The sequence below is a fragment of the Eleutherodactylus coqui genome, chromosome 5, assembly GCF_035609145.1.
Source record: "Eleutherodactylus coqui strain aEleCoq1 chromosome 5, aEleCoq1.hap1, whole genome shotgun sequence".
In the NCBI taxonomy this organism is placed as follows: Eukaryota; Metazoa; Chordata; class Amphibia; order Anura; family Eleutherodactylidae; genus Eleutherodactylus; species Eleutherodactylus coqui.
Window position 1 is genome coordinate 165,105,543 of NC_089841.1, and position 20,304 is coordinate 165,125,846.

At 41.0% G+C, this 20,304-nt stretch overlaps 1 protein-coding gene across 4 annotated transcripts in view; it reads left to right on the forward strand.

The window, feature by feature from the left end:
- Window positions 1-20,304, forward strand: part of CIT (citron rho-interacting serine/threonine kinase) — a 140,833-nt gene that overhangs the window by 110,845 nt on the left and 9,684 nt on the right. For all 4 annotated transcript variants that reach the window (XM_066603665.1, XM_066603664.1, XM_066603666.1 and 1 more), the window contains 9 exons: window positions 1,163-1,254; window positions 1,461-1,565; window positions 4,587-4,756; window positions 12,027-12,107; window positions 15,343-15,478; window positions 16,165-16,304; window positions 17,703-17,795; window positions 17,875-17,983; window positions 19,843-19,971. In XM_066603665.1, the coding sequence (XP_066459762.1) occupies window positions 1,163-1,254; window positions 1,461-1,565; window positions 4,587-4,756; window positions 12,027-12,107; window positions 15,343-15,478; window positions 16,165-16,304; window positions 17,703-17,795; window positions 17,875-17,983; window positions 19,843-19,971 (1,055 nt within the window). The remainder of the gene's footprint in view (window positions 1-1,162; window positions 1,255-1,460; window positions 1,566-4,586; window positions 4,757-12,026; window positions 12,108-15,342; window positions 15,479-16,164; window positions 16,305-17,702; window positions 17,796-17,874; window positions 17,984-19,842; window positions 19,972-20,304) is intronic.

The window sequence follows — 20,304 nt, forward strand, 5'->3', positions numbered from 1 at the left end:
CTGACCGTATTTGGCAATTTACTGGACTTCTTAGTCTGTCTGCATTCTCCACCAAGAAATCCTACCAGAATCGGAGTTCTCTTATGTGTCCAAATTAATTAACGATAATTATTGGAGAAAGAACAAGAGACATTAACTGTGTGAAGTCACCACTGTCTTCATTCCGAGTAGGGTGGGCAGCTAAGTGTTCACTTTATTAATAGCACAAAGTAGAATAAATAAAGGTAAAGTATATAATCACGGTGGACATCGCCTTAACAGTAGCAATTCATTGCAAAGTCTTAGTGCTGATGAATGAATACATTATAAGAGTAGAGAAATGTGGATACAATGATTAAATATGGTTTCCCGGAAATGCTCAAACCGCACCCCACCCCTTAAGTATCAAAGACATTTCAGTCCAACTTACGTTGCCTTATAAGCTTCGGACTAATCTATATTAACCCTCCAATAAGAAGTGAAAAACAGAATACTTTCACAATACCACATTCAGTCTTGGACAGAATTTTATCCTGAAACTCAAGGGTCACCTTTCCTTTTCAGACTTGTAATATGAATATAACACACTAATTACTTTTATGATTTTATAATCCATTTGATATTCAGAGAGTAATACTATTACATACTACTGTGGCTATATATTGTACAATGATTTTCTCAATGTTTGTTTACTGAGAAACTATGGTTTCCTTATGTTTTGCTTTGATTTTCTGCTCTGTGTGATACAGTGAAATAAATAATTGTGGGTGCATACATTTTGTTATGTTTGAGAATGCAATAGAGATGAGCGAACGTACTCGGTAAGGCCGATTTCGCAATCGAGCACCGCGATTTTCGAGTACTTCACTACTCGGGTGAAAAGTACTCGGGGGCGCTGTGGGGCGGGGCGTGGCGTGGTGGAGCGGGGGGTAGCAGCGTGGAACAGGTGGGAGCCCTCTCTCTCTCCCTCTCCCCCCCCCCTCTCCCCCCCACTCCCCTCTGCAACCCCCCGCTCACCCACAGCGCCCCCGAGTACTTTTCACCCGAGTAGTGAAGTACTCGAAAATCGCCGTGCTCGATTGCAAAATCGGCCTTACCGAGTACATTTGCTCATCTCTAGAATGCAATGATTTCTTATCCTTGATATCCAAGTATTTTCTTTCTACCTATAACCTTCTTTTAGAAATAACAAACGTGGACAGCAGGGCTGGGACAGAAAATACATTGTGCTGGAGGGATCGAAGATACTAATCTACGATAATGAAGTGAAAGAAGGTATTCTTGGTTTCACCTTTTTCTTCCTGAATGAATGCTGAACTTTTAGTCTAATACAATGTAAGTCACTGCTTTTTATGCCAGGCGTCTGTTTCTTTACACTTGCTGTACCCTGTGTAGATTATTTCTTCATCTTGCTTTACATTTAACACTGATCTTTCTTCTTTACATTTTTATTTTGTTTAAATCTTTGGATTATTACTCAGGGAGTCAGCGTCCTATAGATGAGTTTGAACTTTGTCTTCCCGATGGTGATGTAACGGTTCATGGAGCTGTGGGATCCACAGAACTTGTAAATACTGCAAAATCAGGTGAGAAACTGTAACTACAGAGGAGCTTTCCTGCCTTTTTATATTGTGGTTATTAAGACCTTTTGATATTTAGAACAAATATTACGTTTTGCGTATTTCTTAGTTCCAAGTTTATAAGTTACTAAAGATCTTTTTCAGTGTGATCAAAGTTAGACTGTGATCACATTGTTTTTTCCTCTTCCTCTAGGTTTGGCTGTTTTTTGATGGCAAGAATAGTAGAGTCTGCAGCCCAATTATTGGCCCAAAAATACACTCTTTGCAACCCCCCCCCAAAAAAAACTAAAGCAGCTAGTAGAAGTTGTTGGTTTACTGTAAAATTCTGCATGTTGTTACATCTTAAGCCCCATTTACATGGGACGAATGTGCAGCAGCACAGCAGAGAGTACATGCAGAGATGAATGTCGGACATTGTTTGCCCAACATTCGTCCCATGTAAATGGGGCTTTAGGCAGATATGCAAGTGATTATACATATCATTTTGGTGGGATTAGATAAACAGTCTTACCACTGAGGTCCTAAAAGTAGTTCCACTGTTGGCCTACAAAAAGGCTCTCAGAAGCTACTTGTGTGTAGTGACCTCTTTTTCCGCTTGTGTGGAGCTTGTTGGCCACTAGACATGCCTCTATGATGCAATCAAAAAGATATTGCCAAGTAAATGGAGTTTTGAGAGGGCACGCATTATTGCAATGTGCGAAGTTGGATGAATTTCTCACCACTGGGCCATTCTGACTAGACTCTTAGGCAATGTTGGGACCAATTGATGTGTGAGATCATGCACACAGGGCAACTGGACTCAGGATGCCCTCAACAGACCCTCAGTGCAGAGTATTGTCTGTTTGTCCTATGAGCATGAGCAGCTCCTACTGTTTCCAGAGACAGGTGGCATCATTATTTTAGGCCCCTGTGTCTGTTGGAAGCAGTTCCAGGCATTTGGCTGAAGAGCTTGTGGTCTCAGAGTGCCCATTTAAACAGTACAAGTGTCCAGCAGAGTATCAGAGGATAAGACGTCAATATTCCAGCATATTAAAAACCAGACCAACAAATTTATTCCAATATGTTGATTATAGACGTGTTTCAGGCAATATGACCTTAATTATGGCTGTCACCAAATGTCCCATTTAATGTATTTATAACCCAGATACTTAAACATGTAACTGCATAGCGATGACCTGATGATACAGGAAATAAAATGGCACATGAACCAATAGTCATGTGATAATAGTATAAGAACCAAGAATAACATTATTACTTGTGAATACTATAGCAGAAAAAAACGTTCAACGCAATGTATAACAGATGGTATTTAAACATTCCAAAGTTACAATTTAGAATACACATAATATAACACAAACCTGAGCACCTTTACTAAACAAGCAAAAAGTGCACAGATAAATTTGATCTATAACTGAGCCGCAAATATGTGTTTAAGAATATATATTTGTGAACTCCTCTTCTGCAAAATCTATAGATTGGGTTGTGTTAGGAAGGCAACCCACATGATCCACTTTTTGGCGCCTATAAACATAATCTATGGATACAAGTCATGTAGGATAAATAATATGCATTCATGACAACTATGTAGGTTTGTGGCAAAAGGAAACCAATAAGCACAGAGCAAAATGTATATATGTATGTCCTATGTCATCACAGAAACCAATAAGCAAAAACTAAATGTATGCATATCCTACGCGGTCATCACTGGACATCGCTATCTCGTTATCCCTAAAAGCCAAAAAAAAAAAGTTCACTTTGGCCAATTTTAAAGTAAATCTAAGTACCTGAAAAAAAACAAAAAAAACATAATAAATTGTCATAACTCCTGTTTTGGATTCAAACCACCTGGTGCCCAATGTAAAAATCCAGTAAGCCTCTCTGTAATAATCCTTTTTTTTTCTACGGTGAAAACTACAAAAGACGTGAGGGGTGTCTTAGGTTGGTTAATAAAATGCCTGGAGGCGTTTGGGATATTTCTGGGGGTGAACTATTGATGTTGTTGTAAGGGTTTCAAAATATGGAACTTTAATTTTACTTTTTGTGCATCCCACATACAACAGGTTACAATCTCCCTGGTGGTGGTATGAGGGACAATGATATGTTCAGAACATCCTGCAGCCACATGTGTTGTCTCTCATGGAGGCTTCCAAGAGGCCTTGTCCAGCAGGATAATAATGCTTGGGCACGCACACCAGTGGTTTCACAGGAATGCTTCCACGACATTACCACACTTCCTTGGCGAATGTGCTTTTTATATTTATCGCCCATAGAACATGTATAGGATAATCTACGACCGCCTGGGTTTGCACTATCCAGAGGCTCTGTTACAGCAAATGTGGACTGACATGCCGCAGGATACCATACAGAACCTGTATGCCTTCATGCCCACCCATACCACATCTTACATCCAAGCTAGAGGCGGTCCAGCAGAGTGCTAAAGCCTCCCTTCATGTGTTCCGCTTTCTACAATAAATTACCTTATTGCTCTGATATAATCCATTAATACATTGTATTCGATTCCCACAACTCCTCATAGGTGCTTGATTTTTTTTTTTTGACAATGAGTTTACTAAAAACTGAAACCTTGCAGAAAACCTGAAGAACCACATTACAAGGCAGTAAAATCTGCTTAAAAATGATCCTTTATTGCTGTCATGGTTCCAGAATAAAATAAATTTAAAAAACATTTTAAAAATCTTTGCCAGACAATGCTTCTATGTATGATCTGTTGGGATCATTTATGAAAAATTGGGCAAAACAGCAGTGTGTTACAACTGAGTATTTCTAAGTCAGCACTCACATTTACATTCACCAGTTCTATTCTCCCATCCATTATGAATTGCCAAGGCTCTGAGAACTAAAAAAAAAAAAAACTCTCTCTGAATATGTAATGTGACCTCTGGATAGTATTCTATCAGTTGTCTATGACTAGCTGTAGCCTTGGATGATCTGGAAACCCTTTTGTAAAAATGTTATATTGTCGTGTAGTCAACACAGTTTAACTACTCTGTTTTACAATGTTGATAGATGTGCCATACGTGATGAAGGTGGAGTCTCACCCACACACTACTTGCTGGCCAGGACGCACTCTTTACTTACTAGCACCTGGTTTTCCTGATAAGCAGCGCTGGGTCAATGCCATGGAGTCTGTGGTTGCTGGTGGGAGAGTGTCCAGAGAGAAGGCAGAAGCTGATGCCGTAAGTAGCTGAATTAAAAAAATAAAACTGTGGTTTCCTAAAATTTTTTAGATGCTTTGCTAAATGATTATTTTTTTTTTTTGCTCTCACCTCTTTGATTGTATTTTGTTGGCTTTCATGTCATGTGTATAAGCCTTGTTTCACTCTGATTGAATGATCAGAAAGACTAATGCCAATGAGGTTGTTGGGCAACATGGTTTTGAGGCCCTTTTACACTTGCCGATCCTTTGATGTTTTTAACAAGCGTTGATTAACAGTATGATGTGTGGATTGGCACTCGTTTCTGTTCACATCTAGCGGAGAATCACCAGTTTATAGTTACTAAACGTCCAACCTGTGACTGCTGTAGTTCTAGGTTATTGCTTTAATACTGTACTTCTAAGTGATTACTTTAACAAGTACCGTTTAACGGGTGATTTTCTTGATGATTGGAGAATGGCTGGTGTTGTACGCATCCATAAGAAGGGTAGTAGAGGAGAAGCCGGGAACTACAGGCCAATTTATTTAACAGTTGTTGTTAAACTAATAGAAACAATCCTGAAAAAGAGGATATTGGATCACTTAAAAACGAACAACCTGATTTACTGAAGGCAGATCATGTTTAACCTCATTGATTTCTTTGACTATGTCACAAAAGTAGTGAATGAAGGTGTGATGCCATGGATATCACCCATCTAGATTTCAGTAAAGCCTTTGATACAGTTCCACAAATATCTTAAAGATAAATGATTGAAAATTGGATTTAATTAGAGATGAGCGAGTATACTCGCTAAGGCACATTACTCGAGCGAGTAGTGCCTTAGCCGAGTATCTCCCCGCTCGTCTCTAAAGATTCGGGGGCTGGCGGGGAGCGGTGGGGGAGAGCGGGGAGGAAAGGAGGGGAGATCTCTCTCTCCCTCTCTCCCCCCTGCTCCCTGCTGCAACTCACCTGTCACCGGCCCCTGAATCTTTACAGACGAGTGGGGAGATACTCAGCTAAGGCACTACTCGCTCGAGTAATGTGCCTTAGCGAGTATACTCACTCATCTCTAGATTTAATCCTTTGATAGTCCAGTCGATTCACAGTTTGTTAAAAGATGGATAACAGAGTGTTTTGTTAACAAAGCTTATTACAAGTGGTGACCACAAGAGTCTGTCTTGGGGTTCTACTATTTTCAATATGTTTATGAGTGACATAGAAGGTTTAATTGGTAAGGTTTGCTTATTTATTTGCTCATGACACAAAAGTGTGCATGAAGGCTGATATTCCTGGAGAAAGGGTGGGTGGGCCTTGAACACTAAAAACTATTTACCCTTCCTGGATAAATGGTCAAAACTATCAAAATTGCAGATCAATCTTCCTAAAAATAATGCACTTGGGTAGAAGAAATCCTTGGGCTGAGTATCATATAGATTGTTCTGTGTTATCCAGGACTTTGGAAGACAAGAGTTTAGGGTTCTAATTTCTGACAGCCTCAACCTGAGTCAACAGTTTGGTCAGGCAACAAAGAAAGCAAGTAGCTGCGTGGTTAGGGGTATAACCTGTATAAAAAGCGACCTTCTGATTCCACTGTATAGCGTTCTGGAATACTGTGTTCAGTTTTGGAGACCTCACCTATAGAAAGACCTTGATGAAATAGATTGGCTACAGAAATGGTGGAAGGTCTCAAGATCAAAATTTATCAGGACAGATTTGAAGAACTTAGTCTGTATAGCTCTGAAAGGAAAAAGTGAGAGGATGGACATGATTGAAAGCTTTAAATACGTTAAAGGTATAAATAAGGTTCAGGAGGGAAGTGTTTTATTAGGAAGCTAAACACAAGAAAAAAAGGGCACAATCTGAGAATAGTTGGGAGGAAAATCAGAAGTAACATTAGGAAATACTGCTTTACTGAAAAAGTAGTAGATGCTTGGAACAAACTTCTAGCAGACATTGGAAAATCAACAATAAATGAATTCAAGCATTCCTCGGATAGGCATATATCTATCCTGAGAGAGATATAAAAAGGAAATCTAAGGACAGACTAGATGGACCATGTGGTTATTTTTTTTTCTTTCAATTTTTTATGTTTTTTATATTAATCCCTATACAGCTTGCTTACAGTGACAGCACATCTCGCTGTTTGTACTGGGAGATATGCATCTAACACGCGAGCATTTTTATGCCCGCATAAAGACATAGGCGTAAAAAAAAAAAAAAGGTTACAAAAATAATTTTTTTTAAATTACAGAATAAAATATATACATAAAACAAACAACCAAACACCAACAAAAACCATAGCCATATCCGCCCTGTAATCCAAGACCATACAAGGTATATATAAATACGTCTGAATCAAAATGAGGAATCCATTATCGTACTTTATTTTAGCGTAAACATACTAATTTTAAAAATTAGCAACTATAATTTTAAAAAATCATTTTTTTTTAGCTTTTTACCCCTAATAAAACAGAAAAAAAAGGCAATGAAAAAAGATATATAAAAATACCTCTTTATGTCACCGGAAAAAAAATGCAACAAAAATAATTTTGTTTGCTGAAGAGAAAAAAATATGGCCGTAAAACCACCACGTGGGTAAAATCCCTAAAGAGTGTCTGGTCCTTTTAGGACCAGAACAGCCTGGATCATGTTCATCCTAGTGATCATTCACTAGTGATTGTGAGATCACATGTGGAAGGGTGGCTGTGATTAAAAGCTTCACCAACAGCCATCATTTGGAAAAACCTTTGATGTTGGGAAGCTGGTTATGTGATGCTGTACTGATGCATCATGGGATTGATAACACAGCATACTGAAAGAGAAAGCAGGGGTAAATCTGAAAATCAGTATAGTGCCTGATGTATATAAAAGGCTGCATAGAAGTGAGTACAATATACATAGGAGATGTCCAGAGTGTGATAGTCAGATGAGGGGTGTGGGGATGGAAACATGTGGTTTCACTGGGGTGGCCCTTTCAATATCATATCAGGGCACTTAGAGCTTCTAAAATGCACTCCACTTACTATTGTGTATGCAAGTTAGATGTTTTTTTTTTATCCAGAATAGAGCGTAGTACAGTATAAACTGAAATCAGTCAACAATGAATTAAAATAAAGTACATTTAAATGTACTCAACATTTTATGTAGGCGTAAGTTGTGAAATCCAGTGAAAGTAGAGTTAGAACATGTTCACACAGCAGAAAATTTGCAGTGGATTTGACATAGAATCCATGGCTATTCTGTCGGCCCTATTACTTTCAATCGGAATCTGCACCATAGTCTATATCGCGTAGATTTTTCCCACATGCAGAGGCAGAACAAAAATCAGTGATCTGACAATTCTTGACCTAGATTCTGCAATGATTCCTCATTGGGAATTATGTATGTGGATTTGCCTTTTGAAAAGGGCTAAATCTGTATGTCAAGCTGTGGGTATACATGTGCATAGAGGTGGAAAAATCCAACGCGAATGTATGCTGTCGTTTCTACGTAGCTTACGGTTTGTGTGTTGTATGTTAGATGTTCTCGTTCGTTGTGAAACGCACCGGTGGTAATCTTTAACTTACTGTTTTCTTATGTTACTTTTTAATATTACACAAAAGCAAATTGTGTAATATCACTTTTAGCACCAATTCACCAATTATTGTACACACTTAAGAATATATAATGATAATTTTTAAAATAGTTTAAAAAATCTCCAAAGTGAATATGGGTCCATGCTTTGCCCTATTCCATTAAGTTTAAAATTTCAGTTAATTAGTTATATAACAGGAAGGGTGGATATTAAAGGTATTAGTGTATCTTGACGCCACCAGAAGCTAGAGGTTTGACAGTGCTTGGATGCAGGAACGCCCCTGTCACACCCCTAGCGCCTGATTGGCTGCATTCCTCCAGGTCCTTGGAGGTTCTTTACCTGTGTCTGTAGTGATTTTTCCCTGCTCTCGCCCACGGTTAGGGGTCGGGTAATTTTTCCACTTAGGCATCAGTTATTAGCTGTAGAGGCTTCCAAGGAAGGCTCTACAGCTACTAATGTAAGCCTACCAGGAACAGTAACCTGAACCCTAAGGTCTAGTGCCCACAGCCGTGACGGTCTCCGCAAGTGGAATTCCGCAGCGGAACCCGTCACGCCCCCCCCCCCCCCCCCGAGACCCCATACTTGCCTCCGGATCCGCCGCCCGCCGCCCCGCATAACGCTTCAGCGTGCATGCGCAATAGAGCGCATGGCACGGAAGATAGCGTGACGGACGGCTTCCATTGACTGCAATGGAAGCCGTCCGCGCGTACGCCCGCAGCAAATAGAACATGTCGCGGTGGAAATCCGCCCGTGGGAATTAGCCCTAAGCCTGGAGAGCACGGAAAAAATCAGCAGACACGCTGCTGTAAGAGGGGAGCGCTGATGCAGCAGAGCTCTGCTACTCCCCTTCACAGAAGCCTCCCTGCAGTGCGCTCCCTGTATGCACACGGGGAGACTGACAGCAGGGCTGATAAGGCAATCGCTGTTGGCAGAGCAGAGCCGGCAGCAGCGGGGCCGGTACACGGGAGACTGAGTGAGTAACAGCGGGGACCGGAGGTGGCAGAGAAGAGCCGCCGGCAGCAGGGACACTACAGGGGAGACAACCACACCAACAATGGGGTGCAGAGTAGCTGGGAGAGGACTGCTGCCGGGAGCCAGGCCAGGAAATGGGAGACTGACAGCAGGGAGCAGAGGTGGCAGAGGACAGCCGCAGGGAACAACCCCCGCTGTCTGCTAGTGCTCCTGTGCCTGCTGCAGTTGTGACTGCCGATGGTTCCCCCTCCTCATTCTCTGCTCACTGACTGCCAGGACCGGGGAGAGGAGGCTACCAGCTCGCCAATCAGGAACAGGGGGCGTCAAGATACACTAATACCACTATAAAGAGGACCCGTCACCTCTCCTGACATGTCTGTTTTAGTGAATACTTGTATTCCTCATACAATTACGTTTCTGTAGCATCTTTCCTTGTAACTCTGCATTGTACTGTTCCCCTGTTATTCATCTTTGAAATGAATGAGTGAATTGTTAACCCGGGTTTGGTGTTAGTATTCTCTTTGACAAAGGGGAGTATTTCTGGACAGTCTGATACGGTCAGTACTGACCACCCCAAACTGGTAACACCCAGTTGGCACTTATTTTTACGAGAAATAACAGAGAAGTAGCAGCACAATGTAGAGCTCTAAGAAAAGGTGTTATAGGGGATACAAGTATTTACTAGAACAGACATGTCAGGAGAGGTAATAAGTCCTCTTGAACCAATATTGACCACAATTTCAGCTACTACAGAGGGTTGTGGCTCTATATTCCCACACTGATAAATTATCAAATGTGTGTAGTTGTGTAATGATATTTCCTCATTTTAAAATTGCTGGACAAGTTAACGAAGCTATCTCATGACCTACAAATTTAACCACAACCACCCTGATCTTCCTGGCTGCTCCTGACCAGGACATGTGACTGCTGCAGGAAATCACTGCCTATTGAAGGTCACTGCCATGGCTAGTGATTGGTTGCTGCAGTCACAGAAGAGCTCCAAGTTGTTGTTTTTTTTGTTTTGTTCTGATATCAGTGACCTCTGCTGTGAAGAATCCAGTTCTCTAGCTCATCTCCTCCAGGCTGTGTACCCTGCACTTTTCTTCTGGCCTCCAGGTCACATGACTAGCACTCTAACTTTGCTCTGTTCCCTTCAGTTAATAGGTCAGCTATATGTAAACTACTAACCAATAGTAATCAATACAGAATACAAAATGAAATCTGCACTATAATTGGTTGCTGGTGGAGTCAAGATTGACAGGGGGTGATGCCCCCTGATGTTGATTGGCTGCAGAGCTGGATGGGCTGCAGGTTCTTTCAGCCCACTGAGCACAGCTGTGGAGGCAGAGAGCTGCGTGTCGTCATTTTTCATTTTTGTCAGGGATGGAGGGTTAGGGTGATAGGTAAGTGTCACAGTTAGCCTTAAACTTTTAATATAAGGGTAACTGTTACACTTACCCCTCACCCTAACCCTCCATCCCTGACATAAATAATAAGAGACAAGACGTTGCTCTTCCCCGCTCCCACTGCCACTACCCCCACGGCCGAAGCAGGAGGGAGCGCATTGAGTGGAGCCCCTGCTGCTGTTACCCTCTACCGGCAATGTAGTATCGCGCTGCTGCTTCCCCCACTCCCACAGCATCCAGTGGCGGTGTAACTGTCGTTGCCGCTGGTGTCCCCAGGTGTCACTCCTGCACCCCCTGCTAAGTTGGCTCCCCCCTACGGGCCAAGCCGGCGGGAGCGCTGTCAGTGGTGTCCCTGCTTCAGTCCCGCACTGTTTCCACCCATGTCCGCTTCCCCTGTAGCCAAAGAAGGCGGGAGCGCTGTCACTCCGGTCCCCGGGTCTCACTCCTCCTGCAGTATGTGTCCTGCTTCGGCTCCCCCACGCTGTAAGTGTCGTCCACAGGACCTTTGGTTCTTAACCCTATTGGGAGCTGGGGGTGTGACAGGTGCGTTACTCCTGTCAAACCCCCTAGCTTCCTGGTGGCATCAAGATACACTGATACCTGGTTGCTGTAATTTATATTTTTTTTACTTTTACAGTTGACATTAAGCTGCTCAACTAACTGCTGTGCTATTTAGTCCAGAACTTTGTGTTGATCTGCATTGCAGGCTTCACATTAAGCATAAGTAGAGCCTGATCCTGCACAACACCTTAACTACAAGGACCTCCATTTACAAGTCTGTCTTTTTTATATAACAGGTCATGAACTGTTATGCAACAGACTTATGACAAAAGGCACAGCAAGCATAGAATGGAAGCAGAGAGACTGACTTCAGCATCTTCTTGTCACAATACTGTCTACTGGGTGTCATATCTGCGCAGTGTACATAATAAATATATATATAAATATAGTATATATAAAATCAGGACTGCATAGTTTTTATGTGAATGCTTCTAATTGCTGCCCCCCATGTATAAGTTTAGTATATAACTGTATGTTGCTCTTTTCATGACATCAGGATGAGTATATTGGAGGTGACATGTTTTGTAGAAAAGGTAATTATCACACAGATGGTCTTCACAAGTCTGTTGTGTTTGTTACCTCTTGTTGCACTAGCTGCTGCGTTACACTCTCCTTCTGTGTCACTGTCACTTTGTGTCTTACCCTATTGGTGAAATATCAGTGTGGAAGTAGCATGGAAGTTATTTCTTATAATTCTCATTCTTGAATGAAGCTGTTTGCATTACACAGGCACGGTATATATGTAAACTTCAGTTGCAGCATTCGGTGTAATATTTTTTTTCTCTTTCACTATCTCAGAAATTGCTTGGAAATTCCCTTTTGAAACTAGAAGGGGAAGACAGACTGGACATAAACTGCACTATACCTCTAACAGAGCAGGTAGGCATGCATTTAATTCCTAATATGTTATACTGTGTCATACAAATGATCGAATAGCTTTAATCGACCTATAAATTGGGATCCAGAAGTATTTAGACGCTCGTACAGTTTTCTTAATTTTGCCTCCGCAATGGTTTTGAACAAAGTAATCAATTGAGGTTTAGACTTTCAGCTTTATTTCAAGGGAACTGACCCGAAATATTACTTGAACCATTACAGTGGTCTCCCAGTTACAATATATTTTTAAGTTGTGATGTCCTCTCCTGAGCAATTGCATTTGTGTTCGCCTTTCGACTGTGCTGTCAGTGGGAACTATCACATCTGTGATTGGCTGCAAGATGCAGCCAATCGTATGTATGTTCTGACTGAAAAGCACGTGCTGGTTGGCTAGATCTTCCAGCCAATTGCCTCTGCTTAGATCAACATAGTTGTAAGTTGAATGCAGTACAAACACAAGTTAGATACACAGGAGATGTTCTGTGAATTGGGAGAGCTACCCATGTTTTTTTGTTCCAAAGCAGGAACTGAAGAATCCTTTAGCTTCCCTTTACACTGACACAAGCACAAGGGTATCTAGGTGATGAACACTGATAAAGTCAAGAGTAGAGGGACTCAGAAACTTTATATTTCTATGCTTCTTTCAACTCCTAATGTTGCTAAATGAGGCAGGTAGACTTCAAGCTTTCATATTCTGCTCTTGAAAAATGAAAACTGTACTGTGATTGGTTGCTGTGAGCAGCAAAGACAGTTTTTCTTTCATAAATCTGCAGGATTGTCTTCAAATACACAAGAGCCTTAGCAGCAAGCAGAGAGGGACTCTTGGACCACAGATACTGAGTCTGAGTAGGTATTCTGCTCATATAGCCTCAAGTACATCATTGAATTATGCATTCACCCTAGTAGAAAGTCATTCATCATTCAGCAACTCTGACTGCTCTGTGTGAGGCCTGATGTATCTCTATTAGTTTTGTGCTTTTGTTTCTTTAATTATTGTTTTTATGTTGGTTGGAGAGGGTTTGTCATTTTGCAGGCTTTGGAACCAATTACCAGTTTCCATAGTTATGGTTTCAACATGTGATTGTTCCCAGCAAGAGAAACCATGTGGTCTTGTAGATATGATACCTTTGTATAGCGAGCTTGCGAACCTCTTGGGTTCTTCTTCAGGCTTCAAGAAGAACCCAAGAGGTTCGCAAGCTCGCTATACAAAGGTATCATATCTACAAGACCACATGGTTTCTCTTGCTGGGAACAATCACATGTTGAAACCATAACTATGGAAACTTGTAATTGGTTCCAAAGCCTGCAAAATTGTATGTTGAGGGACCACTGTACAGCCATTTTTTACATTGTCCTTACATTTTCAAAAGTAATTAGACAACTGACTAATAAGCATTTTCCTGGCTCGATATGGCAGGTTTATTTATTTCATGACAGATTAAGGAGTCACATAAAAGGTCTACAGTTAATTTGTATTGTTTAATATGCATTTGGTAGCTGTTCATAGTAACTCCAACATGTGGTCCAAAGAGGTGTCAATGCAAGTGGAGATTATGATTAGGATGAAAGCAAACAAAAGAAATCTATCATTGTGATAGCAAAACTTCAGCAGTAGCCAAATCAACAATTTTATATATCTCTAATAAGGAAAGCACTAGTGAGCTCAGAAACATCAAACGGCCTGGAAGAGAATTTAAGGCAAGAAAAGTGAATGACTGCAGAATTCTTTCCTACGTAAACTGAAATGCCTTCACAACATTTAGTCAAAAACCGTCTCTAGGAGGTAGTCATATTGTTATCAAAGTCTATAATCAAGAGACCCCATTCATAAATGTAATTATCTCAAAAAGTAAGCCACTGGTAACACAGTAAGAACAGAAGGACCAGATCAAACCTTGCTAGGAAACATCTAAAAAACTTCTCCTACAAGATTCTTTTTGACTTATTGAGGCAACATGCAACTCAAGGCTGGTGCAGTAAAGGCCTAGCAAAGCATCTGAAGGGAGGGAACTCGGCACTTGGAGACGTTCTTGTGTTCCAGTCTTCGATGCCTGCAAAGTATTTACATTCAGGTATTACAAATAATCTTTATATTTGGAATTGTTAGTTTGTCCAATTACTTTTGAGCCTGTGAAAATGAAGGTACAATGTAATAAAATGGTTATAATTACTAAATAGTTAAAGGGGGACTAACTTTTTAGACAACTTCTGATCGTCTAGCTTGTATTGATCTCATAATTTCTGTTATATGCTTGCACTAAAGTTTTGGTGTTTTAACACTATAAATCACATTTGAAGTGGCTGCCACTAGGGGTCTCTCTCCCAGCTTCTCTGCAATCCACGCTCTGTTATTAAGTACAGGGTTTCTTTTGTAACAAGGACACAGGGACTTTTCCATAGCAACAGGGGGATAGGCTAGTTTCACAGACCGATCCTGTGCACTCAGGCTGCATGCTGCCAGATCTGCAGACACTATGATAATGATCTCCACAGCCATCTCTGGCTGTTATAGCGCATGTATATGTGCACACATTACTAAGCATTTGGCCCGCATGTCTGTAAATGCCTGATTGTCCTGGGAATTCAGAGAGGGGGGCATTCAGGTTCTGCCTCCCTACTGATTGGACCAGAGACTGTGCAGTGCAGCATGGGATGTAAGGGCAAAGAAGAATTACTAGCGGAATGGTAGGCTTGCTACACACTCCTTCCCTGAAAGTTCATTGCAAACAGCAGAAAAATAGAAAAATGGGGAAGATCACCTGAAAATCAGAAGTTACAGACCCGAAACAGGTTGCAAACAGCAGCAAATAAGCGGGTAAGAAAAACCTGATGTATTTTAGAAAACTTGCTGAAAACTCAGGTATGCCTTAATGCAATATTTTTGTTAAACCCTGTGAATTAAAGTTGAAAGCCTACATTTATATCACATATCCACTGCTTTGTTTCAAATCCATTGTGATGGTGTATAGAGGCTAAATTATGAAAATGGTGTTAGTCTAAATACTTCAGGAACCAGTTGTATATAAGGAACCTCCATAATACTCGCTTCTTAATCAATAACCTCACTGTATTACATATGATGCTTATATGTCTTACTGGATTGTTTTGTATATCACATACGAGCTCATGCAAAACCTCTTTTTGGGCAGATAGTCATACACTATACATCTTATTTTAGCCATACTGAATAGATCTAATTTGCTATTCATCATGCAGTGTTCACTTTCTTTGTGCGCAGATTGTTCTGGTCGGCGCCGAGGAAGGCCTATATGCTCTGAATGTGTTAAAGAATTCTCTCACTCACATCCCGGGTGTCGGAGCCGTGTTTCAGGTTCATATTGTGAAAGAGCTAGAGAAACTCCTACTTATAGCAGGTAATTTGATGGGTTTGTTGTAGATGCTTAATTTGGGAGTACATAGACCACTGATGGTCAGTAATATTTCCCAAGGTGCACATTCTTTGATATTATATTTAAAAAAGCATGCCAGCTTTTTATTTTGGGCAAATCCATCACAATATCACTGACCACTGCTGTGAAGAATGCAGTTCTGTAGCTCGCCCCCTCCAGACTGCATATTCTGCACATCACCACATCCTCCGGCAGAGAGATCCATATTCTTATCACTCATACGGTAAAGACCCGCTTCTATGCTGGTGTAGAAACCTACTTTCCCCCAGACCAGTGTTTTGCAAACTCCATGCCTCGCGACCCCCCAACAGGTCATGATTTTAGGATATCCTTTAGTGAGGACGCCTTGTGGCAATGTCTAAGGCACTGACCATAATTATATCACCTGAGGAAATCCTAAAAACATGACCTGTTGAGGGTTTCTGTAGACTGGAGTTTAGGAAACACTGCTCTAGATGTAGAGGATGTCCCTTTGTTATAATGCTGGGCACAAATAGAGCATCCTGTATATGGTATGTGAGCAGCTCTCCGTTGGGAGATGATTCGGTGCTGAGGCAGATTACAACATCTCCCAGTTTCGTTATTCATACCATACTATAAGTACAGGTAAACGGCAAACTGTTCTTCTAAATCTTGTGTGGTGTTTGTAGGAGAAGAGCGTGCATTGTGCTTGATTGATGTGAAGAAAGTGAAGCAGTCTCTGGCCCAGGCACATCTGCCAGCACAGCCAGAGGTAGCTCTCACCGTGTTTGAGGCTGTTAAAGGCTGTCATCTATTTGCTGCTGGGAAGGTAAGTGACCATTTTATTTGACAGCTGATTTTTTTAAATGTGTTTTTATATATGCGATTCCATAAATCTTGGGAGTGCAATATTGACATTATTAAATCTAAGGCAAAATATTTCTGTCATCATCCAAAATTAACATCTGCGTCAGATGCGCTAATAACAGCAAGTAAGTGGATGACATTGCAGCCACCGGAAGCCTTCTGAACAGCCCTGTGAAAATGTTTTATGTAAAAACAGTGCATTTCTCGACTCTGCTTTTTGGGAGAATGGGCACATTCATTGGTCGCAATAACAGACACTCGCTATTGATATTTAATAAGTAACTAGTGACAGAGACCCGTGGCACATCGCTGGGTCATTTAAGGCCCATTTACACTGGACGATTATCGCTAAAACTTCGCTCATCGGCGATCGTTTTAGCGATAATCGGTGCGTGTAAATGGGCGCGGGGCATCCGCATTGCTGGTTCTTTTCGCTGATCATTAAAATCAAGTGAGCTTGATTTTAGCAATCAGTTTTAGCAGTCGTTCTCCACGGGGTGTGCTGATAGCATTGTTTTCCCCATGGAGAACAAAGCATCTGAGCACAGCTAATAGCCTCGGGCTATTAGCATGCGCTCAGTGAAGGCTTCATTAACATAAACAATTGGCATTTAAGTAACTGAGAAGCTACTTGAATACCAATTATTTTTCAAGCAAAGCAATCGCTCAAAGCTGTCGTTTAAGGGATCTTTGAGCGATTATCTGCTCGTGTAAATGGGCCTTTATTTTGGTAGCTTTCATAAAACCCCCCCCTGTCTGTGCTGTAGTGCAAGCACAACATGTAGTCTTCTGTACGCTGTATGTATGCTATGTAGCATGAGATATTCAGAAGCTGTGGCACAGAAACTCTAATTTTATGAAAAATACGCAGCTAACAAAGTAATTGCCTCCAGCTGCTGCACTCGCGGTCTCTGCCATTAGTTTATGCTGTCCTCGGATGCCCTGATCTGTCTGCTGAGGGATTCTTTGTAGATGCATTGTGGATATGATAAATTCTGTTTTAAAATGTTTGCATATTATTATTTTTTCACACTTGCTTTCCAAATGAAAACATTATAGGATATTGGGTTTCATGAATGTATTACTACGCTGTACATACACCAGTCTAATGCCTGTAGAAACATGTACTACAAGTATAGCATGGTCTTTCCAATATCACATCGCCTGTGCCTGTAACTGATATGTAAATGCATTATAAAACGTGTAAATATAGTGTTGCTGTTAAAGTGGTAATTATATACTTAGTCCCCAATTACTTATCTCAATAGTTTGACCCTCTACTAAATGTAATTAACAAATGTGAATAGTATTGTAATGATTCATCTTTCCAGATCTTTTTAATGCTTCTCTATTGTCCTAGATTGAGAATGGATTATGCATTTGCGCTGCCATGCTGAATAAAGTTGTGATATTGCGATACAATGAAAGCCTCAGCAAATTTTGCATTAGAAAGGTAAGTGTCCATTGTATGATCTCTCCCTAAATTCTGTTTAACAATTCTTGCCTAAATTTAGAATTCTGTTCTTGTTTAGGAAATTGAGACATCGGAGCCCTGCAGTTGTATTTATTTTACTGGCTACAGCGTCATTATTGGAACCAATAAATTCTATGAGATTGAAATGAAGCAATACACTCTGGAGGGTGAGAAAATACATGGGGACCAATTCAGAGATGCAAACTGATTGAATCCAACAATAAAAGGGGCTTAGGGAAGTTATTCCTAACCGTATAAATGTTGAGCAACTCTTGAACAATTTTTTTTAAAACGCCCAAGGAAGCATTAACTCTAGAGATGAGCGAGCGTACTCGGATAAGCACTACTCGCTCGAGTAATTGGCTTTATCCGAGTATCGCTGTGCTCGGGGCTAAAGATTCGGGTGCCGGCACGGAGCGGGGAGCTGCAGGGGAGAGCGGGGAGGAACGGAGGTAAGATCTTTCTCTCCTTCTCTCCCGCCCGCTCTCCCCTGCTCCCCGCTGCGACTCACCTGTCAGCCGCAGCAGCACCCGAATCTTTAGCCCCGAGCACAGCGATACTCGGATAAAGCAAATTACTAGAGCGAGTAGTGCTTATCAGAGTACGCTCGCTCATCTCTAATTAACTCCCATACCCAACCAGCGTAAATTGGTGTGTGTAGATGCCAGAAAACAGATTTGTCATGCGTAAAAGCATCTGAAAGACAACTCCATTATAGGAAATAGAAAAGTTTTATTTTAAGATGATAAGAAAGAGAAAGATGTGAACTGTTTATGTCAACAATATATCAGTGTGTGTAAATGGACAACTCCAACCAATTTCATCATCTGTAAGATTGGTCAGATTAAACAGAAGTCAGTATGTGAAGGCTCAGAAAAAAGCTAGCCTACTTAACCATATTAAAGGGACTGTCCAGGCCTCGGGAAACAAAGATGGCCACAGCAGCTTCTCGGGTTGCCTGATGCATCATTAGTCTAAGACACTGTACCTGCTTCTGATTGACCAATGCTGCTCATGTGAGCAGCACTGACTTGTCAGAACAGCATGTAGTGTTTTAGACCAGTGTTTCTTAACTCCAGTCCTCAGGGACCCCCAACAGGTCATGTTTTTGGATTTCCTCAGTGTTGCACAGGTGATGTAATTATTGTCGGGGCCTCAGACATTGCCACAGGTGTTTTTACTATAGGAGATCCTGAAAACCTGACCTGTTGGTGGTCCCTGAGGACTGGAGTTGAGAAACACTGTCTTAGACTACCAATGTATACTATGCGCAGTGTGCATCAGATAGTCAGAGAAGCAGTTCGGCCATCTTTGTTTCTCCAGGCCCAGAAGGTTGCTTTTAGCGGTCTTTTTTCTTACATTATTTTTTCAAGTGGTATTTGAACTCTCATTTAGTTGCTGTGTGATGTAAGGCCACATTTTATCTGAGAGTTAAAATGGTATTCCCTTCTTAGCAAGCTTGCTGATCAGTAGGGGTCTGATCTGTTGGGATCCCTACCAATCCAGAGAAATTGCTCCCTTCCATGCCATACCCTGAAATTTTGACAGTGGTAATCGCAGCTGTCAAAATTCATGGACATGTTGAGGGTGATATCTCTGTATCGGTCAGGGTCCCAGCAGTCAGACCCTCACTGATCAGCGAGATATTCCTTATCCTGTGGAAATAACTTGTCGAGACGAGAATACCCATTAAATGAGTCCCTAGCTGTCTGAAGCTGCTGAAGATATGGGAACAGGCTGTTATTAGAATGCCAAATGAGAAAGTTATCAGAGAATGAGTCATATTTAACATCTTATTTAAAATCTCCTTGTGCAGAGATATTTTAAGATACACAGACAGGATCTTAGATGTTAGCCATTGTTGATCAGGTGGCTTAATCTTATTGGTGCTCAAGGCATTTAAAGAGTTGGTTGACTTTATATCATTTTCTGTTAAAATGTCAGACTACTAGATGTACCATGAACTGAATAGAAGGAAAAACACAATAAAATCATAAACAATAAAATATTTGTATTTTTTCCCTAGAATTTCTGGATAAAAATGACCATTCCTTAGCCTCTGCTGTGTTTGCATCCTCAACCAATAGTTTCCCCATTGCTATAATGCAGGTGAACACTACAGGACAGAGGGAAGAGTACCTACTTTGTTTCCATGGTAAGAGCTTGCTTTTAATGTTTTTTTTTTTAGATATATATGTTATATATATATATGGAGCGTTCTCCCAGCATTTTTCATTACACTGTGGGATTACATCTGGGTGTTTATATCACAGGTACCAAAACAGCACAGTGAAGGAACCCCTAAATGGAATCATTAATTGTCTTTTGTGACCATTTGACATGGTTTCCATTTGTGCCCGTTATATTTGGAGTATAGAATAACCTAGCAAACTACACTATTGTATACTCCGAATATTACAGGAATCCTCTCAAATGGTCACCAAAATCGCATCCATTTCACTAATGACAGTGAGTGATACTGTTTGTT